This window comes from Gambusia affinis, linkage group LG16, assembly GCF_019740435.1.
Source record: "Gambusia affinis linkage group LG16, SWU_Gaff_1.0, whole genome shotgun sequence".
In the NCBI taxonomy this organism is placed as follows: Eukaryota; Metazoa; Chordata; class Actinopteri; order Cyprinodontiformes; family Poeciliidae; genus Gambusia; species Gambusia affinis.
Window position 1 is genome coordinate 20307400 of NC_057883.1, and position 25303 is coordinate 20332702.

Here is a 25303-nt window from a genome sequence, read left to right on the forward strand (position 1 = left end):
TCTTTGAAGAGGCTACTGCAACACTGCGGGTCGAGTATAAATGAAAGTCAAAAAGCGCTACAACTCAATCTTCTACCTTGGTTTTGTAGGGGTCAGAATTCACTCAGCAACAAATCAGGATGGATGGATGGATAGATGTTCATACATTATTACAAACAATTTTTATGGTTACAAGATTTGCAAACTTGAAATTAAATTCTTAATTGATGTGAAAAAGTTGTCCCCCCCTGTTAAACTTTATCCACATATTTGTCATATTCAATGTTTAAAATTCAGCATTATCCAGAATATTTATCATCATATTGCCCAGAATGTTTAAGTTTGTCACCCAATTTTTTATTTCATCTCCAATGATTCATGATATCTTTGTCACACATTTTTATTGTTTATCGTACCTGGGATATTTAATGTGGTCCCAAATGCCAAACATCATCTCCAGAAAAGTTTTGTTAGGCTAAACACTGGAGATAACGTTAAACATCCCAGATGCAATAAACCTCAGCAAATAACCTTCAACATGTTTGAAATAAAAATAGGGGACAATATTAAATATTGTGGACAACATTAAACATCAGTGGGATCAGGGATAATATTGTCCCCGTTTAATGTCCCTTTTCTGTCCCACCTCAAAAGAATCTTCATGTCAAATTTTCACATTCACAACTAAACTTTAAGGATTTTTTGGTTTTATTCATTTTTACTTCAGACAGATTGTGAGAACATCCCTATCAAAATGGTTATATCTCCCAGGACCTGAAGGGAACCAGGACGATGGTTGGACAAAGGGAGGGGAAACCAGGTTGAAGGCAGGGTACCAGGAAGGGTTAAGGAATCCAGGGTCCATTCAGATGTAGTTTAGTAGTTCACCTGGGTCTGAAAGCAGCTTCTCATCAGGACGGCTGAGTTGATTACATGTTTTTATCTCTGACCTAATAATGACCACTAAATAATGTTGCTAATTCAGTTTTTTGTAGAATAACTACACTTGTTGGTTAAACCAGGAAACTTTAAGGGTTCAAATCAAAATTCAATTCAAATTTAAAAATACTTTATTGATACTAAAGTGAAATTAAGTAACTGATTAAGAAATCTGACAAGAATTTCCAAACATATTTTTTTACATTTGTACTTATTTATTTTGTTATTTATTCAGTTTTTGAGGAACTGAAGTTCCTGACATGTTTTCAGTGTCACAATAAAGCACATGTTCACACTGCTTTACCCAAAGACCTTATTTGTTATAACAAAAAAAACCCAGTAAATTTTCAAAATCTTAATTTTAGTTTCTGGCTTTATAGATGTATACTGATAAACCAAATTAATCCAAGCTGGATTTTGGAAATGGAGAAAAGGCGATGTTACTCCGGTCCAGACGAGGGCGCTACTGCTCCTCCAGTCGGCTGGAAACAGTAGCAGGCGGAAGCAGGTCGAAGTGTATCAACAGAACCACATTCGCCTGGATTATTCCCTTTTATTAATTCCTGTTGGATTCTTGTTTGCGCGATGAGTTCAGGTGAGTTTGAGTTTCATTTCTTCTGATCCGTAGTGACTGAACCGGAGTTCCTAGTTCTACTGTTTGGACCGTTTAAGGATCATAATTCAGTTAGCATCATCCAAACCTGCTAACCAGAAACAGTATTTACCATTCGAACAAACGGACCCTCGTTTTGTGGTTCTGGACTTTCTGCTTCGTATCTGTTTGGGTCTTGATTTAAAAAGAAATACATAAAACAAATCGTTTAATTTCTCCGGATGAGGAACCGCAGGACTGACAAAATATGAACTGCAGTGACGTCAGGCACTGCAGAGCAGTGATGCACTTTAAAAGAATCCAAATAAAGTTTATTTATAAAGCACAAAACTTTGTAGCGCAAACCTCAAGGCCCGGGGGCCAAATATGGCCCGCCATAAGTAGGCTAGAGAGACACATAAACAGAGCCTCCAGGAAAGCAGATTTGTGCCTAAATATTATTTTAGGAATCAAATAAAAACAGACTTTAAAATACATTTTGACTAACTACTAATTAATTTAAAAAGACATTCAATATTATTTAACTTTAAGTAATCATTAATATATACATATATTAATGATTATATCAGATAATATATGATAATATTGTTGTTTTGAGACCATTTTCTAGTATTATTATAAAAATGACATCATAATACAACAACATTATCTGGAAGACAGTTTTAATATCCAAAACAAATAAACAAAACAACAGAAACAACAAATAAAGTCAATTTTGTCTCTGTACACAGTTGTCCTTCAAAAAACAAGCTAGTTGATCCCAGAGTGAAGACCTTTATCATCCAGTTGTTGGTTTAGAAAAAGGGAGAGAGAGAGAGAGAAAAGAGAACACCATAAATCATGAAAATGGAAATTAGTGAGCTCAGTTTAATTTACCATGTGATTAATTGATTTATTGCGTATTGCAACAGATGTACTTGTCAATCTTTCAGGATTTTATGTCAGTCACATTTCTTCCTTGAAGACAAAGTTTAGTATTTTCTGCAACCTCCATAGATGGTTGGTTTAAAAAATGAGTTGCTAACTTTTGCATCAGTTGGGGTTGAGTAACTTGTCAGCTGAAAAGAAATCACCCATGCTTTACTTATCCAGTAGGAGGCTTGAACCTCTTCACTTAATTAAATCAGAGGGAAACTTTTTGTGTTTGGAAATCAGAAATCATGAAATCCCTGAAGATCCTTAGGAAGTTTTCCTCAGAAAACAAGACAAACAGCAGCACATTTTGGCCAGTAGGGGGAGACAATCAGCTGAAATCTTAAAAATAGAGTCTAATCAGCTTCGTTTTGTCTGTGCTTGTTTGTGTTCCAGGTGTGGCTATAAGCTCCACATGCCCCGGTCTGTACTGCGGTCGGATCATGGTGAATGGGACGGTGGAGGGAGAGTGTGGAGTGAGTACCTAACACCAGCTTTCATGTGTCCGGTCTGGACCTCTGAGACTGGGACAGTCTGTTCTTCATCTCTAACAAACAAACAAAATAATCGCTATTGTTTTCTGAGACATCGGTTTTGTTTCTGTGTTTTATTTTTACGATTTTCCCATGCAGATCAGATCAGTTTGTGTGAATGTTTACCCATTAGTGCTGTTGAGAAACGCTGTAATGTGGCTCTAAGTCCTCATTCTACCCAAGTTAATTCCTAACAAGAAACTATTTAATAAAACCAATAAATTAATTGCAGGAAAACCTACAGATTAAAAAAAATATTAGATTTTTCGATCTTTCTCTAGTTTCATCAGGTACAAATAGTTTTTTTCTAAAAGTCTGATCATCTATGTCGGAAGGTTTGCCCTCGAGGAGAGCGGGCCAACATTGAGAAGGTCTGCCAGCGCTGCACAGAGTTTCCGGAGCTCTACGACTGGCTCTACCTGGGCTTCATGGCCATGCTGCCGCTGGTATTGCACTGGTTCTTCATCGAGTGGTATTCTGGGAAGAAGAGGTGAGACTGGACAAAGCACAAACCCAAAACATGTAGAGTTAGGGCAGAGTGATTAATCGATTTTATCAATTTGAAGATTTCATTTTTGGAAAATCTGGATTTTGATCAGGATCGAAATCTGGATCAGTCACGTCATTGAATGTGACCGAATGTTCAGTGTTATTTAATTCTAAGTAACACTTATCAAATGTAGAGACAGTTTGTCACTGACATTTTAACAGCATGTTAATAGCTTTTATCAATACATTCTGGCACACACAGCCCTTGACAACATTCATGATCTTAATACGTTTCCTAAAATGAAAATGAAAATGTCTTTGACACTCGTAATGTAGACATATGTGGACAAGTCTAAATGTGATGTGAACCTGGTGTAAACAAGTGTAACCTTAGTGTAAACTGGTGTAAACCTTGCATAAACTGGTAGAAACCTAGTGTAAACTGGTGTAACCGCTGAAAAACTGGTTTACAACAGTTTTAGTGTAAGCTTGTGTAAACCTTACATAAACTGGTTTAAAACTTGTACAAACTATAGTTACACCTAATGTGAATTGGGTGTAAGCCTAGTAAAACTGTTTTTTAACAGTTTTAGTGTAAACTGCTATAAACAAGAAAAGACATTTGGGATAGGTGCACTGATTATTTCAGATCAGGTTTAATTTTTTTGTGTCTTGTTGAACTAAACTAATGTTGTTGTGGACAATATGATGGTGCAGTAAGAAAATATTCTAACATAGATTCTCTTTCTGGTGTGTGTGCAGCTCCAGCGCTCTGCTGCAGCACGTCACCGCCATGTTGGAGTGCAGCGTGTCGGCTGTGGTCACTCTGCTGCTCACCGAACCTGTGGGAAAGCTCAGTATCCGGTCCTGTCGAGTCCAGATGCTATCCGACTGGTACACTATGCTGTACAACCCGAGCCCGGACTACGTCAACACGTTACACTGCACACAGGAGGCCGTCTACCCACTGTGAGAACACACACACAAAAACACACTGCTGGTTAGAAAAGGCAGATTAATTCATATTCAGCTTTCAGTTTTCTCAAACACATGATCACCCAGGGTCAGAGTTACAGTTGTCAGAGTTGATTTGAAGGTTTTTGTTTAATGTGACAAAAGGTTTGGACACCCCTGCTCTAAGCCCTAGCAGCTCTCCACACTTGAGGTGTTCCTCAGGGATTAGGTCTTGATCCTTTTCTTCTTCTGTTTTAGTGCAAAGTTAGTTTAACTTAAAAATCTGTCCTATTAAAACATCAAATTGATCATTTCATTCTGAGTCTTTAATTCTGTTTGTGTTGCTTTTGTTGCTCAGCTACACCATAGTGCTAATCTACTACGCCTTCTGCCTGGTCATGATGATGCTGCTGCGCCCCCTGCTGGTGAAGAAGATCGCATGTGGCCTTGGGAAGACGGACCGCTTCCGGAGCATCTACGCTGCTCTCTACTTCTTCCCCATCGTCACGGTGCTGCAGGCGGTCGGCGGCGGTCTGCTGTGTGAGTGTTTTACTGTTACACAACAACAACAACGTTAGCAGGATCTGAGGGTTTAAACGAGTTTCCTGTGTGGTGCAGATTACGCCTTTCCCTACATCATACTGGTCCTGTCTCTGGTCACACTGGCTGTTTACATGTCTGCTTCTGAGATTCAGGTAAGGTCTCACCTGTGCAGGTTACGGCTGGGCTATCAATGGATTTTTGGTTTTGGAGAATCTAGATCTTTTATTTATTTATTTTTTACCAATGCCTTCTTTGGGTTTCTACAATAAAGTACTGGAATCACACTAAGAAAATAAAAAATAAATAAAATTATGAGAGTAAAATCAGAATGTTATGACTAAATTCAGAAAATATTATGACTTTATTCTCATAATTTTATTTTTTTAATTTATGACTTCACTTTCAAAATATTATGACCTTATACTGATATTATTCTGACTTTATGCACGCACAACTTTCTTCTCATAATTTTATGACTTTATTCTTGTAACTTAATTTTACGATTTTTCTGTCAATATGGCCGCCAATTTGTTGGACAAGCATATTTTATTTCAGGTTCTATTTATTAAGACCTGAATTGCTGAATTGCTTTTTTTAATAGAAAGCAATTAAACCAGATCTGGCATGAGAAAATCTGGTTCTTTTATTCATTTCAAGTGGTGTTAAAATGGATCAACAGCATCAAAAACCTCTTTAGATGGTAATAATTGCGTTTTCCCTGCAGTCCCTCCAGTCTCTTATCTCCAAGAAGAAGCGCCTGGTGGTTCTGTTCAGCCATTGGCTGCTCCACGGTTACGGGATCATCTCCATCTGCCTGCTGGATAAGCTGGAGCTGTCGCTGCCGCTGCTCGCTCTGGTTCCAGGACCCACATTGTTCTACATCGCCACGGCCAAGTTCACGGAGCCCACCCGCATCCTCTCTGAGGGCGGCAGCAGGCACTGAGCGCCACCTTCAGGACTGATTTCCATCCTCGCTGCTCATTTAAACTCGTTTAAATTCGGTTTTAGTGTAAATGCTGCTCACATGAATCTGTAAATATTGACTTCTTATTCTTGTTGGGATTAAATGTTCACAAGTTTCATTGATGTTCCTGCAAGTTCTGCTGCTGTTCTCCAAACTTCCCTATTTCTGTAAATATGTGTATTTGTAAATATCAGTGTATTTATGTTTGCTGGTTATAATTATACGTTTCACCAAAACAAAACTTTGTCGCAGTTTTGATTAGGGCTGTTCCGATCCAATAGCATGATTTCAGACTCATTGGATTCGGGCTTTACATCCCGATCCTGCATAGAATATATATGTATGTTTATATCCAGATAGAAATAACCGTATCTACCGTTATGTAGTGGCACAGAGCCAGACTTTCTCGACACAGCACATGCGCGGCACTTTGCAGCAGTGACAGCTGCCGTAAAGTGAAGCAGAACACGGCATCAGTTTCAAGGTGTAACATTGTTGCTAACTTAGTGTCGTTGTCGCTGTATTTAGCGACTTTCTGACCCCCCTAGCATCCTTTCTTTCAAACAAGCGACAATTTAGCAACTTTCTATGGTTTATTGGAAACTTTGGCCACCGATAGTTTTGCAGTTACAGCGATTAGTGAGAGGCCGTTAGCCTGGCCCAACTACGTAGCACTTGCGGTTTTCCCAAGGTTTAATATAATTTTGTTGAAATTATTAACCCAACCTGAAGTAGATTAAAGATCCACAGCAGGGGCGATTCTAGAATCTGACCTTTAGGGGGGCTTAGCCCCCAGCAGGGCTAAGACCCATGAGAAGATATTCGTTAGTGCCGTTTTCAAACTGTTTATTTACATACATTCACAAACAAAATCAAGAGACATGTCAGTAATTTATAGAATAAAACCATGTCAATTTTCCTCTCGCTCGGAACGTAGCTGGAGAGGCACCAACGGCACCAACGACCCTCCCGACCCCTCTAAGGGACCAGAATGAACAGAAAATGGTTGGATGGAAATATTTATTATGCTGAAAATAAAATTGTGACATTCCAAAAATAATACCCTAAGTAAAATTTTTCACAGAAATTGATTTTGGGAAAAAAAATAAAAATAAATAAAAAATCAGTCAAGTGAGCGATTGGTGACTTGTCCACCCCTAGAACCTGTAAAACAGGGCTAGAATCGCCACTGGTGTCACTTTTCACTATACTGGGGAAAACTACAGAATGGAGGCCATTTTAGAACTATTCCCTTTTTCAGATGCAGGAAGAATCACTTAATTTTCTATAGAGCCCACCTAGCATAGGTTTTTCTTGCAAATATAGAAAAATCTTTGTTTTTCATATTCAATTTTTCTTCTTTTCAACTAAATCAAAAGAGACTGCAAGAAGTTGAACACAAAATTTAATGATTGAAAAACAGTTCACAGAGGTGAAACATACTGGCTGTACATCTTAATATGATAGAACAATAAAATGTTCATCAACAAGGTGATCTGTTGACCATTACAGCACCAGACAACAGTATTTAGAAATTAAAAACATCAATATGTGGCTTGAGAAAAAAAGTGACCAAAATAAACCCAGCATGTTTCTATGACAGCTTGTTTCTCTGCAGGATATTGGGAACATATGTTTATTTCTACCAGAATTTAGTAAGAAGATAGCTACCACAACTGGATTCACAAAGTTGGATAAAAAAATAGAATTTGATTTAAAAACTTTAAGTGGAGACGTCACATCATGTCCGGCGGCAGGATCGCAGAGTTGTCTCGCATCAGGCTGATCTCCGTTCTGAGTTTTTCATTTTCCTTCAAAACAAAAGCAGTAATTTTGTTGATGCTTTCGTATTTTATCCCACCAAAACTCACATAACAAGAAAGTTTACCTCTTGTAGTCGAGTATTGTCCTTTTTCAGTTTGACCAGGTATTCAATCCTCTGTTTGTGGTTCTTATGTCCGACGAGTTTTCCGTTCTCCTCCGAGAGTTTTTCATTCTGCCTACGCAGAACCTCGTTCTCCTGTCAGAAACAGATTTTACCTAATCAGTGATGTTTCTGCTGGTCTTTATGGAAGAAGATATGAGAAGACTAATACTTTAAATATCCCCTTCCTCCTCAACATCATCAGTAAAAATCAGATAAAAGCATTTTGATGTGGTGTTTCGTTTACGTCAGACAGAGAAACCTACGGAAGACGATTAAGGCCACCGGGGAAAAAAAGAAAATCAAACTTTTTTTCTCAGAATTTTGACTTTAATCTTCTGACATAAATCAGAATTCTGGAGAAAAAAAAAATTCTGAGAAAAAATTATTCTGAGGAAAACAGAATTCCAAGAAAAAAGAATTCTTGAGGAAAAGGTGATAATTAAAAAAAAATAAATCTGAATTCCGAGAAAAAAAAGAAATGAGGAAAAAATTTCTGAGAAAAAAAAAAATGCAAGGTGTATTTTTTTTTACAGTTTTGCCTTAATTACTTCTTTGAGTATGTTGTTCTTTCAGAAAATTACATTTATTTTTTTGGAGTCTATGTCCTACATGAAACAATTAATTGATTACCAAATTAATTGACGATTATTTGAATAACTGATTCATTCCGATTAATCATTTCAGTCCTATTCAGAAGTATTACCAGCAGGGTGCCAGTCATTGTGCATGACCTTGTGAATTTCCACTGTTTTGTTTTCAAACGGATCTCCGGTTCTTACCTGGAGGAGTTTCTCCTCGTCGTGGACCCTCTGGTTTAGTTCTCTCAGCTCCAGGCAGCGGTTCCTCAGCTCAGTCGTTAACTCTTGAATGCAAGTCTGAGACTGAGCAAAGGAAGATTCCTGCTCCTGCAATCTAAATAACAGAAACGAAGAACAAACCTGGTCAAACATCATCAAAATACTAACGTAAAGTCAGGATTCCTGTCATAAATTACTCAGTGCTTACTTTCTTTGAGCGGCAGACAGCCTCTGCAATATTTGGTTCTGGAACAGTAAAATTGTGTTATAAATAAGTCACAATAAATCAATTAATATCATCATAAATTAAAATCAGCTCAATAGTTTTATCAAATAAACAGGCGGTTTTGCTTGTTTTTCCTGTCTGAAAACCATAATTAATCATTTCTGAAGGCTTATTTTTATAATCCATTTTATTTATTCAATAAAATTCCCACAGTGAAATTCAGGAACTTTTCAAGCATTTTCGAGGTAAGTTTTCAAACTTTTCCAGCACCAGATTGGAGATAAAAACAATCCAAGCAAACTAAAAACAAGACAGTTTCATTTCACTTTTATATATGATATGATTTATTACTGCTATAAATATTTTTTGTGACACGTTTACATTTTGAAATTTGGTCAGAGAACAAAAAACTCCCCAAAATTTAATAACTTTACTGTACAAAATACAACATGATCAGTAAATCACTCAGTCATTAGGATTGATAAATATTCACCACATTGAAACAATCAAAACAAATCATGTTGAGAAAAAGGCAAATTTTTGCAATATGAGAAGAAAGTAAAAAGAAAATCTCTAAAAGAAAATTTCTGTCATTTAGCTAATAGAAATTATTTTGGTAATTCTAAGTAAACTAAAACAAGAAAAGTTCAGTCTAATTTATCTTCAGAGTGAGAAACAAAAAGAGTCTTTTTATTAGGTGTATGAAAATATCTGGCTTCAACTGCAAATAAAGTTTTCCCAATTTAGGGTTTTAATAAAATGTTAGATTGTATTTTATTACAAAACCGTTCAGCCCTTCAAGGACTTTGTTTGGAAATCAAACCTTGAAAATACTTAACTGAAATTAAACATTTTCAAGGATTTCAAGCACCTTGTTTATTCTTTCAGTTGTGTGAAGGTTTTTATTTATTGTTTTATTTATTGTTTCTGTTTATTCTTTTAGACATTGAAAATTGTCTCAAAATGGCAATAATATTGTTTATCGTAATAATTACAATTTATCTTGAAGCAAAATGTGTAATTGTGAGGGAATAAAGATCCAGACCTTTTCTGCCCTCTCCTCCTCCAGCTGTTTCAGCACAGCCTGCCGAAGGTCTTCGCCCAAATCCTCACTGAAAACAGGAAGTTGTTCTTTAGTTTCTCTGATAAAAGGTGAATAATGGTGAATGTATTCAGTGGAGACATCCAACCTGTTATTGTTTCCACTCGGAGTCAGCTGGCGCTCCTTGGTGTAAAACTTTTCAAGCAAACCCTGGATCTCCATTCGAACTATTTCTTTCTCTCTCAGCTCCTCCTGGAGAAATACGAATATTGATAGTATTAAAATTCAACCATGATATAAATACATTCACCTAGTCTGAAGCTGAAAGGGAAAACCAAGTCATTTTTTTAAAAGTAGGTAGAGAAATAATTTTGTTTGCACCTTGAGTCTTTGGATCTCCTCGTTTTTGGCGCTCCTCTCGCTGTTCAGCTCGGCTAGAAGAAGCTCCATGGTCATCATGGAGGAGCGCCGGTTCTCCAGCTCTCGCTCCTGGCTCTCCAACACTTCGGTCAGATCTCTGTTAAAGCTCCCAAAACCACAGGGAGTCTGAAGCAGGAAAAGCAGAACGGATAAATGTACACATGGATGCATGGACAGGGTTTCTGCAGCTTTCAGGAGTCAAATGTGAGACTTTAAGACCATTATTATGACTAAAATGTGCAAACTTTATCCATCCAACCGGCAATAATTTTGCGCTTAGCAGAAAAGCTAGCTAGCAATAGCTTATTAGCATCTAGTTAGCGGTAGCCTCAACCACCACAGAATGTATTGAAGATCTCTGAGTGCGCCTCAAGCTTTTGCCTGACAGAAAAGTCACGCAAGAAAAAAATTTACTAAGAATATACAATTAAATAGTTCTGCCACAATAAAATTAAAGACCTGTTATTAACATATAAAAAGCCAACTTACTTTTTTATAATGAATTTAACACTTTTAAAGGCCTTAATTTTAGATTAGGACTGAAAAAAATCAATCGTATTGATCATGATTAATCACATTAATCTAAATATTTGCAATTAATCAACTATTGAAATAACTGTCAACTAATTCAGTAATTAATCGCTAACTGTAATATACTGAAGTTAATATGCTGAAAGATCAAAATATCCAGAACAATAATCCAGCCAAAATTGTACAAATAATAATAATCTTTTTTTTTCCCCCTCCAGGGGGTCTTTTTGTGGGCTCTAGTGTCCCTTATATGAAGGTAGGCTGACAGGAAAGGGGGAAGACATGTGGCAAATGTCGCGGGTTCGATTCCCGGACCCGCGACGGCCACGTCAAGGAATCAAGGCCTCCAAGTGTGGGTCGCCCTATCCCCTACGCCACCACAGAACGCCCAAATAATAAGAATCTTACATTTTTAAAAATATAAAAAAAAAAAAAAAAAAACTTTATAAATATGTTCTACCAAGTGGCATAGTTAAATCCTCACCTGGTTAAAATTCTGTCAAAAACAAAAACTCCTACTAAACATCTGTTGCTGTCCAATTATTAATTGGTTATTGCAAAATGTAGTCAAGTAAAATTCAAATAATAAAGACATTTATTAAAGGAATGCTATTATTTAAAAAGGAACATAATGTAATTCTAAGGAATACAATTATTTGTTAATTTGTATCTTTTAATGTATTTCTAATATTCTATAAAAAAGCTTAAGTGGTTAAATGAAAAATCTGCAGAATATGTCCATTTTTTATCCAATGAATCGATTAATCATCTGAAAATTGTGACTTTAGTAATTACCAATTATTAAATCTATTATTCTAGAACTTGATTAAATAATAGTTGCATTCCTATTTTAGCTACATGAATATAAGACTTTTTAAGGATGAGGACAAGCTGATGATGCTTAAGCTTCGTTTCTGCTGGGATGTCAGTGATGAACCAAGAGTTTTTACCCTGTTTACTGATTTAGGTGTGACTGTGGGCTCAGTGGGTTTGAATCCATTTCTGACCATTTTCTCAACAGCCTCCTGCTGCTGTTGCACCTGGTAAGAAAAACATTGTGGTGTTTGGAGTCAATCATGGCCTTTTCCGTTTGTCCTGTAATAAAAAGGTTGAATAAAGTTTACCTTCTGCTCTAGATTCTTTATGATGAGCTCTTTTTGAGCTGCTTGCTCCTGTGCTGCATTCAGGAGGCTTTGCTGCTCATCGCAGACCTTCAAGAGTCTCTCAACCTCCTCAGTCGCATAAGTTATTTCCTCCTGCAACACCTCAACCTACAAAAAAAAAACAAAAAAAAAAAACACAAACATAAACAACCGCATTAAACAGCAAATAAGTATTAAATAAGAGCGAAATAGTGCTGCTTGTTACAGGTGAAAGTAAAAGAAAACTTTCACCAGGTAAGGCTGGGCGATAAATCGATTTTATCGATTGATGAAATTTTAGATTGTAAAAGATTTATTAATCTTTTGTAGGTTTGGGAACTCGTAGCTTAGAGTGATGTCAGCAGGTCCAAGGCGGCCATCTTGTCTGACAAGCGTGTTTTACAGTTTCTATTTATTTGGACTTTGAATTCAAGTCGACTCTACGACAAAATATAAGGGTACGAATAAAGTCTCATAATTACAAAATACAATCATAGATATACGAGAGCAATTTCATATGATGATAAAGTTGATATTACCAGAATAAACAAAAAATAAAACAGTTGTATTTTATAAGAACTTCAATAAATAAATAAATAAATAAAAATAAAAAAAGATAATAATCCAAGCGTTTTAAAAAAAATTTAACATCTTTTTCACATAATTTTAAGACTTTCTTCTGGTAAAATTGCATCTTTATTCTGCTGCCATTCTGACAGAAATTCTCACATCCTGGCTTTAATAGTCTGTCATACAACTCACAGAAAAGATGACTGAAGTAAAACTTACTTTTGAAAATATTTTCAGTCATCTGTAATTTCTTTATTAGAAACAAAAACAGCAAAAAACAATCAACTAAAATCAGAAATTGGTTCTGGTTTGAAAGAAATCTAAGATTTTATTTTTAAGCCGTATCACCCAGCCCTACTTTCCCTCATCAGAGGAGTAAAATGTGTGTGTAAGCCAGATTTCCGAGTAAACTTTGCTTCACATTAACAGAATTATAATCCCAGTAGATTACCTCTATCTTGTTGGACGCCATCTTTCTCTCCATAGTTTCTTTCAGTTCACCGATTTCAACCTGCATCTTCTGGTTCTGTTCTCTCATGTTGTCCCTTTCACAGCAGGCAGAATTATACTTAGCCTGGAATAGATTTAATTATCACATTAATTTAATACAAACTGCCAAAGAAAAGCAGAGGAACAATGAAAACTGATTATCCAAAAAGAGGAAGACACCGTCAGGTCTTCAATGTCTCCAGACAGATGGATGATGTTTTCCTCCTTGTGGCTCAGCTCAGCACGAAGATCTCTGGTTTGGTTCATGAGGTCTAACAGGACATCCTGACGAAGAGCGCAGAGACGTTTTCGGACACGCAGCACACATACCGACATCGCATTTAACAGGAGAAGAATTCTGTTTACTTTGTCGTGTTTAATCTCCTGCTCCAAGCTGGTAATCTGTCTGCTTGCAGAGGTCAGATTCTGCTCCAGATCAGCGAGTTTGGATGACTTATAATCAAAAATAAAACAAGAAAGATGAATTAAAACTGTGAATTATTCTTCAGGCAAATATGTGTTGCTTGCAGATTCTTATTTTGACCAACCAGGTTTTGATTTTGTAGCGTTAAATCTGAGCCTTGTTTTCTGAGCTGTGTGTTCTGCTCCATGGTTTCAACCAGCTCCCTGAAGAAATAGAAACATTTCACATGTTGGTATTTGAGTTATAATAATATAAATAAACACTGAAATTTAAATACTCAAGAGTCAGAAGCTCACTTCGATGTGTTTTCTTTCTTTTCCTCCGCTTGCGACATCAGACTTCTGGTGCGCTTCCGCTCGGCTTCCAGCGAATTATTCAAATCCTTCAACAAAAGAAGGGAAACAACATCAGAAACAGAACAAGAGCTGTGACTAACAATTATATTAGTATTCTATAAATCAATCATTCTGGTGATTAATCAATTAATTAGAGACATTTTTCACTGAAGTAATAAAAATAAAAAGATAATTCTGACATTTCATTGCAGAAATGTGATTCCTTCAGTGAACACTTGATCCATTGCAGCAAAGATGAATCTGTTGCAGCTAAAAAAAAATACTTTTAACATCAAAATGTGAAACGCTCAACCCGTTTTGCTTGACTCAACAATACACAGAGGGAATAATTTGTTTATTTTTGAATTAAGCAAGTATAGCAAAAGGTGCTTAATAGGAGAATTTTTATTTTTAATGAATTAGCATTTTGTGTAGAACATGTTTACAGAGCTTATTTTTTTTATCTTAAATGCAAAAAGCAATTTTTTTGTGCAGTTTAAGCTTATTTACTGCTCTGATTGTGTTGTTCTTTCAGCAAATGGCTCAAGTTAACTCAAGTTAACAATTATTAGTATTTCAATAATCAATAAATCACGATTGATTCGATAAATCGCTCCAGCCCTGAGCAAAACATGGCTGGGTTTCAGAAAGATTGTTGTAAAGTTGAGAGTTTCCATTACCAGGAGCTCCACTTTGAGCTGGTCGACCTCTTCCTGCCTGTCGCGCAGCTCCTGTCGCGCCTGATCAGCATCAAACTTGGCCTCAGCCTGCAGCTGGTCGAAGGAATCCTGCAGAGTTCGGTGCTGTTCCAGAAGATGCTCCCACTCCAGCCTGGGAAAACGATGCTGCAGATTTTAGCACATAAACACACGAGAGCAGAGAGCACGTCGAGCTTCGGCTTACCGGACTTTGTCGAGTTGGAGCTGGGTGCTGATCAGGTTGCTGGAGAGCCGACTCATCTCTTGCTGATGCTCACTCTGAGTTTCTCTGAGCCCGTTCTTCACCGAGGTCAGCTCCTTGTCGGACGACTGCAGGACCAAACGCAGATCTTGGATCTCGCTCCTCAGAACTGTAAGTCAGAGAGGAAGCCATCCTGAGCTGAAGTCAAAGCCAGGAGTTCTGCAGATTCACCAACTCAAATTTAAGACTTCTAAAGACCTTTTTAAACCCATTCTGAATGGAATTTAAGACCTATTTCTCCAAAGAAATGTACTTGAACATACCCATGACGGGCGCAAAAAAAAGCTAGCTAGCTAGCAAAGGTTTATTAGCAGCTAGTTAGCGGTAGCCGGCACTGCCTTGAGTCACAGAATGCAATAAAGATGTCTGGTGTCCAGTGAGAAATAAACAAGAATACAATTGAATGTAGGATTAAATAGTCCTGTCATGACAAAAACTATGACCTGTAATTAACATCTTTAAGGCTAGTTTACTTTAAGAGCTTAAGATATTTTAAGGCCTCAGTTTTACTTACATGGATTTAAAACTTTTTAAGACCACAATTATTTCAATTTAAGACCAATTTCTCCAAAGCAATTTACAGACTTTGTCCAGCAAACTAGTGATAAATTTGCAATTACGCATGACAGACGCAAAAAAGCTAGCTAGCTAACTGGTATGGGTACATTAGCAATGAAGATGTCTGCGCATGACTCAACCTTTTAAGTGACAGAAAAGACTTGCAATAAAATATATATATGGTTAGGACAGGCCTATGAACTATGCGAAACATGTTCATTACATTTTTGTACAAAATCATTCTTAGATAATAACATTTTAGTCAGTTTGGGCTCCTTTCAGAATGAGCCGTTTTAGAGCCTCCTGTCACTTTAAATCCAAATAGCTGCAGTTGGCCACACCCCCCCAACTCAACATTTACACTGGTACTTAAAAATGGCTGCAAACAGATGCACAATTAAGTAACCATACATCTTTGAAAAGCAGAAGTGGAGCCTTCAGCACAACCAACAAGAATGCAGCAAGTGGTTTCTGAACAGTAAGCCAAAAACAAAACACTTGTCCTTTATTTGACCCTGAAACTTTTCCAGCGCATGTAGCTAACCAAACGTGCTGGAGTTCTGCTTGGGTTGCTAGGTAACAGGCTGGGCTTCACTGGGGTTGCTAGATAGCAGAGCAGTCCCTGCTGATTTCTGACCATACATTCTGAAAGCTTGTGAAAAGGCTCAATTTCCAGACACCAAAAAACATAAACTTATTGCCAAAAATCTTGTTTTTTTTTAAGCACTTAGGCTGCTTTTAGAAGAAGTTGAGACCCAAACTGAAATATAAAAACATGCAAAATGTGAATTTTGCATAATATGTCCCCTTTAATTTATTTTTGAGGACATAAGATATTTTACAGCTTTAGTTTTAGACTTTTTAAGCCTCACCTTCTGCAGCTTGTTGTTCAGACTGAAGGCTCTGCTGCAGGGCGTTAACCGTTTCCTGAAAGCTGAGCTCATCTTTGCTCCTACTGGCTCGTTCCGCATGAAGTTGCTGCAGAGGATGCACGTCAGACATGATTTAGAGACACAAAACTAAATTTGAATAACTTCAGGTGTGACTCTTACCTCCCCTTTCTGGCGTGACTCCTGAGAAATCACAGCGATCTGCTCCACCAGCTTTGCAATTTGCTTCAACAACTTGCTGTTATTCATCTCCTCCTCATTTAACTGTGTTTGGACACGACTCACTTGATCCTGGATGACAAACATTTAAAGGTTAAAGGAGGAGCTCTGACTGCTGCATGTAAAAGACAACCTGCAGTAGCGCACCTGAACGTGACGCAGCTCTTCTGTCAGGGCCATCTCCGTCATGTCTGACGGAGGCAGCTCAGACCAGATGTCTTCTCCGTCGTTTTCAGTCCCGTTCAAATGTTCTGGACTGGAGAGCGGAATGAGTCGCGACCGCAGGTTGTATGCTTTAGTGGGCGTGGTAAGAATCTGATTTAAAAAAATAAAATTAAATTAAATTTTAAAAGATGTTTTAATGACAACACACAGATTTGGCTACAATATTTTCCAATATTTCATTTAGATAGCATGTCTGATGAGAAGAATTATGAAGTCAAAAACAGATTTTTACATAAATTAAAATATATTGTTTTACTGTCTGACATTAATTAGACTAATTATTTTTTCCATATTTGCTAAATACAAAAGTTACTTAGTTATATATATATATTTTTTTGTTTTTTTTAATCTGCATATTCTACAATTTTTTATTAAAGTATTAAGGCCTTTTTTATGCAATATTAGAAATACAAAATGAAAACAAACAATGAACAAATTTACTGCCAAAAATGCAATAAAATAACATTCCTTTAGTGTTTGTTTGCTTATTTGCAGCTAAAAAAATATTCTAACATGTAAAAAGCTCAACTTATCAATACAGTCTATTGATCATCTTTTGGTGATTATCTTTTCGATTAATTAATTTTTGGATCGCAAGAGGTGATAAATACAAGATTGTTTTTACAGAAGTTGAACTGGGTGAGAACATATTTACAGACAAAGAAGTTTTTTTGTTTGTTTTTTATATCTAATCTGATTTTATCTTTTTCTGTTTAGCAAATTGACTTATTTGAGTCTGTGTACAAAGTTAATGATAAATTGCTGATTATTTTAATAATAAATTGTTTTGACCCTTGGACTGATTCACACACTCCCATCCTGTTTGTACTGTTTAAACATTCCTCTTTCTGGCATTTAGCAAACGCTAAACCTAACTGACATAAAACAGAACAATTTTAGTCTGATTTAATGCCAGACAATAGGAAACCCAGCCATGTTTCTTCTGCGAGAGTGAATGTAAACATTTGGTTTCGGCCATGTCTCTGGATACTCACCTTTATTGTTTCTACATGAATCCTGTTGAGCTCAGAGACTTCGTGTTTTTTGCATGCATGAGTGGCTTCCAGGATGTTTTCCAGGTGCCTGTTGGATTTCTCCAGGTATCTTTTGTCAGACTGCAGCTGAGACAGCTGTTTCCTAAAAACACAAACCTCTGAGTCAAACAATGAACAACTCACAGGGTTCATAAGTGAAAGATATAATTTTGAAGGCAGAACATCTGCATTTAATTGCAATATAAAAGTTAAATAAAATTTCTCAGTTTATTTTGTAGTTGAGAGCAGAATACTGAGTGTAAAATTAAGAGTTTATGTTTGTGAAAGATATAAAACGTGAAAAGAAAAATCTATTCTCAGCCTTTATTCTGCTATTATCGATGAGGATTCAACATTAAGCTCATAAAAAGTTCCTTTTTTAAAAACAACTGAGATTAAAATACCAGACAATAGTAACACTGGTTAATTTATATAATTTGTGAGTTAAATATGTTTTTATCCATTTTATTAATATTCATAGTGACTCTAAAAAAGTATTTCTGATGTAACTCGTTTTTAAAATACATGCATCTACTTTGTTTTTCTACTTCAATGTAAAACTACAATTAATATCAAAATGTTTGCTGCAAAGCTGGTTAGTTTTTTGATTGCTCTGTCATGTAGCACCTCGTCTGAATCAGCCCTGTGAGGGTAAAACTTAAGAAGTTTATTGATTGCTTATATTTCAGAACAGAATCAGATTAAGTGCAGTTTTCATCCGGCAACAGACTCCGCTTCGACCGTTTCTCTTCCCTACTCTGGACGCCGTCTCTGTGATCTTTCTTTACATTCCTAATTGACTAGTTTTTGTGCTTTCATTTTCTAATTAATTAAATTTATTACTTACTTCGTGACATCTTTGTACTCCTCAAAAGCCTGAAGGATAGCTGTGAGGTCCGACTGTTTCTGCAGCAGTTTAGCGTTCAGCTTTTCGATCGTGGCTGCAGATGCAGAATCTGTCGCAGACGAAGTCGAAGCGGCTGTAGAAGCTGTGGAGGAGCAGCAGGTGATTAATAAAACTGGATGTAAACAAAATTCTCCAAGATATCTGATCCCAACAGTTTTACCTTCTGTGAGTTTTTCTGACTCCAGCGCCTTTCGAAAGGCTTCCTCCAAGTCCGCTGCAACTTGGGTGGAAACTTCTTCACATCTGATCACAGATTCAAGAGATCGCAGCAGACGGTTCTCTTCTCTGAGGCTGTAATTCTCTGCTGCATATCGAGTCATCTTTGGATGATGGTCAACCTTAAAAGCAACAATCTTTCAGATAATGAAATTATCCACATTAGTCCACATGGGAGAATGCTAAAATCAGATTTTTACCTGATCACCTAAGATCTTAATCTCTTTTTTCAGCTGGTCAATCAAAGCCTGACCCTCGGCGTCCGTCGTCAGGCTTTCTCCCGCCTTCAGCTTCTTCTCCAGACGGGAGATGTGGTCTTCTCTGAACCTGATGATCATTCTGCTGGAGTGGATGAACTTGTCTTTCTGGGTCCAGGCCTCCTCCAGCTGAGCTACCTTCTTGAGCAGGATCTGATAAACGGTACATGAAGCCGTCAGAACTCGCAGCCCAACAGTTTCCCAGAGTAAATTAAAATCCCTTCACCTTCTTCTCCTCGTTTTGCTTCTTCCACAGACGCACAGCAGCCATGTACTTCCCTCTATACAAAACATCCTGCTGATTTTCAACTGATGGACCTGGAAGGAGTTTAAGAACCAGAACCCAGTAAGGCTTGTAAAAACATTTGATTATTAAAATGTTAAAACGATTAATCTGATTAATCAATTATCAAACAAATCATTAACTAAATTAGTAATCAATTAATTGTTACCTATAGTATACAGATTCAGGTTATTTGTTGAAAACAATAACATATTCAGAGCAGTAATTAATCCAAAACTGTACAAACAAAACCCTACATTTTGTATTTAAAATAAAAATAAAAAAACATTCCTGTAAATATCTTATAACCAGAATTCCTCAAGTGGCATAGTTTTAGCTAAAGGAATGTGTGTCATTGCATTTTAAGCAAAACTTATTTCTGATTCTCATTTAAAAATTATATTGAATTATTTATTTTCATTTTTTATGTATATTTCATACATAAATCCACAGAAAGTGTCAGTTTTCTTATCTGATAAATCGATTAATCATCAGAATAATCAATTACCAAAATAATTATCATTACAGCTTTAATGCATTTTAAGAAACAAAAGATTAAAACCTTTCAAAACTCAAATTATTCTTTCTAAATAGTGATAACTAAAAATAAAAGCCAACAAACTGTTCTAAGTCTTTTTTTAGGAGTTTTTTTGCGTCATAAACCAATTAGTTTTATTTTAGAAGGGGCTACTTGTCCCTATGAAGTCAGACATTATAAGCAAAGAGAGATCTGAACACATACATTAATGTACGAAATATATGGACACCCCACTAAATGTTTAATTCTTGACCAAGAAATGTTCTTGTATTATTGTATTTTTTTATTTTTAATCTCTGAAAGACAAAATGGCTCAATTGCACCCAAACAAAAAGATCTGACCTAATAATTGGTGTTAATCAGGTGCTGATTTCATACTTTTGCGTATTGACTTTGAAATTGTTGCTTGTAAAGTTCCTACTTGGAAGGAGGCGATTTATTTGCATGTTTTTACCCATGAGAGGCCGAGGTCCTCCTGGTGCAGAGTCTCCTGCTGAAGAGGTCAGAGCCTGAGCAAGCTGCTCCTTCAGCTTCTTCACTTCAGCCTGTAACTGCTTCACATTCCCCTGTGTGTCCTCATTAATAACAGCCTGCAGGAAACAAGAATCCCCAAAAACACTTTAACAAAACCACTGAAAGGTCTGTAGAGTTATGAGAGAAGGAAGGATGAAACACCTTGTTCTTGATCAGCTTTGCTCTCTGGGCAAACTGCAACGTGGACAACGTTTCTCCAAAACACTTTGAACCAGGGTGAACATTAGCTATGATGTGGGTCTTTGCATTTCCTCCAAGAGAATCCTGAAATAATAAAAAGAAATTAAAACAGATGCCATCCTATGTTTTCATTGAGAACTAGGGATGCAAACAATTAGTTGACGATTAATGCTTTTTTAAAATTTAAATTAGTTCCAATCGATTAACTAATAACGTCCGCTTATATATTTTTAGTGTTGTAGTTTAGCCGCAATACGGCAGAGGGCGCCGCTAGTCATCCTTAAGCGGAGCCGTTTACACAGAAACAAAGATGGCGGCGTGGTCGTTAGAGAGCGTGAAAGGCTAACGGTCGAAACAGAGTCTGGTTTGAAATGCAAAATGCACTTTATGCGGTTTCATTTTGAAATATAAACACTCAACAAACTTCTTAAGTTATCACTTCGGTAACATTTTTATGGTAAATTAAATAGCAGCGTCAACTTGGCATTCAAAAACTACTGATGCGCTACAATGACAGAAGCAGAGGGGGTGACAGAAAAATGTTAATATTATGGAAAAAACATGATGCTAATAAACACGGTTATTTAATGGAGCAAAGTTTTATCATTTCTTCAAGTTCAACTACATACAGTAGTTCTGTTGATGTGGGATTAACTGTTTCACATATTTTATTATTTTCATCGTTTATTTTTCACTCAGCCCATTAAAAGGTTCTTTTTTTGTTATATTTCATAACAAAAAGTTACTCCAGTAATGTGAGAAAAACACAATTTTTGTTTAGTCAGTATTTAATACAGCTGAGACAAAATAATATTCAAATTTATTTATTTTAATTCATCTTATTATGAAAAATTTAGCTCTTTGTGTTATGGAAATACAGAAGTTTCCTGGAAGAGACGAAAACTTATCAATCAGTCATTAGTTGATTTATAACTTTAGATTAACTCATTAATCGATAACTTGCATCCCTATGGAGAACGCAACACTACAGATGCTTACTTTGAGGAGGAAGGTGAGTTTAGAGTCCCTGTAGCAGATGTGTCTGCTCTTTCCGTTGGACACATCCACCAGGGCCATGATGACCTGACCCAGGCACATGAGGGACCGATTGATGCTGCTGGCCTCCTGCAGAAGAGGACCAGACGCCATTACAAAACGAAATTTAAAAAATAATAACCAGGATAGAAAGCTGCACCTTAAGTCTGGACCCCTCAGCGTGGGTGTCTTTCTGTCTCTCGGATCCGGCCAGATCCACCAGGTTGAGCTGAGAACTTCGGATGTTCACCACCTCGTTGCGGGACTCCTTGGACTCCAGCGTCATGGTGAACACGGCGTGAGATCTGGAGGACTCACGGTTCATGGAGGTGGAGGCCACACGCCGGTTTCTCCAGCCCATAGAAAGAACCTGCAGGATTTCAGAAGCAAAGTATGATTTTTATCCTCCCCAAATAGTAACCTTTACATTTTATGGTAAATTAAATAAATACAGAAATGTGGAACCTATATGACTGCATGTAATATTTTTTTCTTCTAATAACTCTATCTGTTTTTTGTTTGTAAAAACAGAAATGAACTACATAAAACAAACATAAGTCAAAGAGATTAACTATATAAGTGTAGCATTATGTGAAACTGCAAGTGAACATTACAAAAGCTTGAGACAGTGAATGGAGTAGCATCCTCTCTAAACTACCTCTTTACAACTATCATAAAGGCATCCACCTATTTATTGCATTTCATGTGTTTCGCTGCTCAAAAAAATTGTTCTGAAATGTGGTGGAATCATTAACTGCATTGTTTACAATATTTTTGAAGAATGAAAGTTAATAAACAAACAAATATATGATAATGATGAGTAATCTTTAATTGTAACAATTTAATCTTCTGTCTAGTTATTAAACTGAGACATTATTGAAGCTTTACTGTAATCTGATTACTGTCAGTGTTGTAATCTGTCCTACCTGATAAGCTTCAGCTGCTGAATTCACAAACTTCTCCACAGCTCCTTCGACAAACACGCCTTTCTTAATGTTCTCCCTGAGGAAAAGGCTGGCAGACGCTGAATCCAGCAGGTCGTAGATCTGCTCATTGTAGATCTCAATAAACGAACATTTGCAAAGGAAACTCTTGGATTTTCCAGACTGTTTTAGAGGAGAATAAAGAGCAATGATGAGTGGAAACAACTAGACACATAGTCAGTGCTATGAAAAGTGCCTTTATTTGGATTTTTTATTCCTTTAATAAATTAAATAAAAGTTTGCAAACTGTTTTTTGTATTCACTTGTGTTATCTTTTAGATTAAAATCTGTTTAATCTAATATGGAACATTTAACTGTGAGAAAAAAAGTTACGCTTGTTCAGATTTCTTCTTCCTGTGTGTTACTACTCACCCTTTCCACTTCTCTGCCAATAAGAAAAAACAGATACTCGAAACTTCGCGGTATGACCCCCCTCAGCTCGTCTGTGAAGTTGTCCAGCTCAGACGGACCTGCAGCCAGAGGGACACACGTGTGACTTTGGTTCTGTCTGATGTTTAAGAGCAAACAACGATGGCAGCGAATACTCACCGAGCATGGTGAATGTTTTTCCTGAGCCTGTTTGTCCGCTGCAGATTCAAAACAGGAACCTTATCAACAGCTGAATTGAGGCATTAGATGCAGAACTAATTTTTTATTTTATTTCATAAAACAAAACATATAATACTTACTAAGCAAATATAGTCCCGTTATATCCGTTCATGCAAGACTCAACAATATTTTTGGCCACAATGGTGAAAACGGAATCCTGTTGCAGAATAAAAAACCAATGTTAAAGATGTAGATTTATCCTTTATGTTTATGATAAACTGACTAAACATCCCAGACCTGACATGTGTCCATGTCGGCCACATGGTCGTAGATGAAGGTCCGTGGTTCTGGCTTTGAGAGCAGACGGATGGTGTTGGGTGAGCTGACATTCAGACACAGACTCTGATCCCCGTCTGTGGTCAGTCCAGTACCCTTGGTCAGAGGTCGCACTCGTACAAATACTTTGATGGAGTCGCTGTCCCCACTGCAATGCAACAAAATAACAGAGAATCATCCAACGGGCTGGCTGAGCTGCAGAATAGGATTATAATGGTGACAACTATTTGAAGACAATTTATTCTGCCTATCCTACTGATGCTTAACTGGACCGAGTGAAGCATCTTATTTCAAACTAGGCCTGTGCAATATGGCTTAAAAATAATAAATAATCATCTCTTCTTTAAAAGAAATTACAAATAAAAGAAATTATGTTCTACAACTTGCTTTATTTTCAATCATTCCTTCTGGGAATCTAGTATGAATACAAACAAAAATAATCAAACACAAAACAAAATGCCCATAAAGGAGTAGATAGAAAACTTATTCTCACTACCAAATGTTTAACATTAAATTAAAAGTATAACGATGTATTTTCTTTTAAATATTTGATAGTATTCAATTCAAATAAACTTCTACAAAAACATTTCATAACTCAAATCCACACGTCCATTCCAGATGGATTACTATACATATTGATATATTCCTTTTTTAAGTTCATAAAGGTATATTTTGTTCTTTCTCTGCACGTCTGTAAAAATAAAGAGTTTGTCCGAGTCGGGTCCTGAGCATTTATTACCTGGCAGCGAGAAGAGTTGAATCTCCAGATCCTGAAATGACAAAAGAAAAAATGAAGTCGATCAGATTAAATATTTCCCAAGTCAAGCCAATGAGGAGTTACAACAGATATCCGCAGATAAGCTAACAGTCAGAGATAATACCGGTAGAAAGCTCGTTTAAAACACACTCTGATTTAAGGTAGCAGTGGATTTAACTGCAGTACAGATACTAACAGAGACAAACATTACTATCCGGTTGAGCTAACCGAAAAGAAGGTTTCGAACTCCAATCTTACCTTTTCCACCGGAACTCATTGTAGCAAGCGTTAATAAACCCACACAGAGTGAACCGTATGTTTGTCTTGAAAGTATCTGGAACTATAAAACTACAAGATTTTACCTAACATTGTTTACATCCTTTAAAATTGGCGGGCGGACTTGCTCATCTTTCTCTTCCGTCTTCGCTATGTACAATCCAGCTGATTGGTGCGCCACTGCCCCCTACTGGCCTCCTCCTTTTCTTTTCTTCTTTTTCTTCTTCAGAAAGAAAACAATGCAACAGGAAACACTTTACAAACAAAAATGCAATTTCACTTGCATAATAACTTGTATAATTGAGCAGATTAAAGGAGACGTTTAATTAAAAGAGATCTTTAAATAAATTGTATTTCGGTATAACACTTTACAAAGTTATTTTACTTTAAAAAGTGTTGAAAATAGGGGTGGTCTTCATAAGTCTGAGAAAAACAATGCAGCCATAAATAAATTATTATTACCGTATATTTAACCCTTAACAAATAAACCAACTTTTATCATATTTAGAGTGAAATGCCTTTTGATCCAGTTCTGAAACTCCTTCCAAACAATATTCATAACGTTTCAAGGGAAAAAATTTGTTTTTGCTCACAAATCACAGGAATTGGTATTTGTTTTTACAAAAGGTCGTTACAACAATAAACTTCATACATAATTTTTAAATCGATTTTGCTTACTTTTGTGAGAGTGGAAAGGAAACATTTGGTCCTGGTTTATTTTTAAAGTGATAGTATGA

The 25303-nt window shown here is 36.6% G+C and overlaps 2 protein-coding genes across 2 annotated transcripts; one reads left to right on the plus strand and one right to left on the minus strand.

Annotated features, from left to right (window-relative positions):
• The first annotated feature begins 1365 nt into the window (after window positions 1–1365).
• LOC122846587 (jnk1/mapk8 associated membrane protein) lies at window positions 1366–6157 on the plus strand. Its single transcript, XM_044143636.1, has 7 exons — window positions 1366–1513; window positions 2840–2919; window positions 3312–3466; window positions 4228–4434; window positions 4778–4959; window positions 5038–5114; window positions 5687–6157. Exons 1-7 carry the CDS (start codon window positions 1504–1506, stop codon window positions 5903–5905), a joined length of 930 nt encoding a protein of 309 aa, XP_043999571.1. The 5' UTR covers window positions 1366–1503; the 3' UTR covers window positions 5906–6157.
• A 1161-nt stretch (window positions 6158–7318) lies between these two features.
• Window positions 7319–24741, minus strand: kif15 (kinesin family member 15). Its single transcript, XM_044143638.1, has 35 exons — window positions 24549–24741; window positions 24273–24303; window positions 23495–23681; window positions 23338–23414; window positions 23198–23235; window positions 23021–23118; window positions 22592–22771; window positions 21826–22035; window positions 21630–21755; window positions 20592–20714; window positions 20371–20506; window positions 19322–19413; window positions 19039–19248; window positions 18783–18960; window positions 18563–18704; window positions 17677–17818; window positions 16604–16771; window positions 16400–16528; window positions 16220–16325; window positions 14733–14898; window positions 14510–14660; window positions 13791–13876; window positions 13619–13697; window positions 13437–13523; window positions 13251–13355; window positions 13033–13155; window positions 11994–12140; window positions 11820–11909; window positions 10300–10464; window positions 10067–10170; window positions 9922–9988; window positions 8859–8896; window positions 8633–8765; window positions 7815–7946; window positions 7319–7737 (listed from the first exon to the last, which is right to left on the minus strand). Exons 1-35 carry the CDS (start codon window positions 24565–24567, stop codon window positions 7663–7665), a joined length of 4140 nt encoding a protein of 1379 aa, XP_043999573.1. The 5' UTR covers window positions 24568–24741; the 3' UTR covers window positions 7319–7662.
• Between the last annotated feature and the right edge of the window lie 562 nt (window positions 24742–25303).

Bases quoted from the DNA above. Each gene is read 5' to 3' on its own strand.
- LOC122846587 (XM_044143636.1), top strand. The intron at 2,920-3,311 runs GTGAGTACCTAA...CTATGTCGGAAG, and splicing joins CGGTGGAGGGAGAGTGTGGA to GTTTGCCCTCGAGGAGAGCG. The intron at 3,467-4,227 runs GTGAGACTGGAC...GTGTGTGTGCAG, and splicing joins TGGTATTCTGGGAAGAAGAG to CTCCAGCGCTCTGCTGCAGC.
- kif15 (XM_044143638.1), bottom strand. The intron at 10,171-10,299 runs GTGCAAACAAAA...GTATTTCTCCAG, and splicing joins AGGAGATCCAAAGACTCAAG to GAGGAGCTGAGAGAGAAAGA. The intron at 7,947-8,632 runs GTAAGAACCGGA...TGTTTCTGACAG, and splicing joins ACGAGGAGAAACTCCTCCAG to GAGAACGAGGTTCTGCGTAG.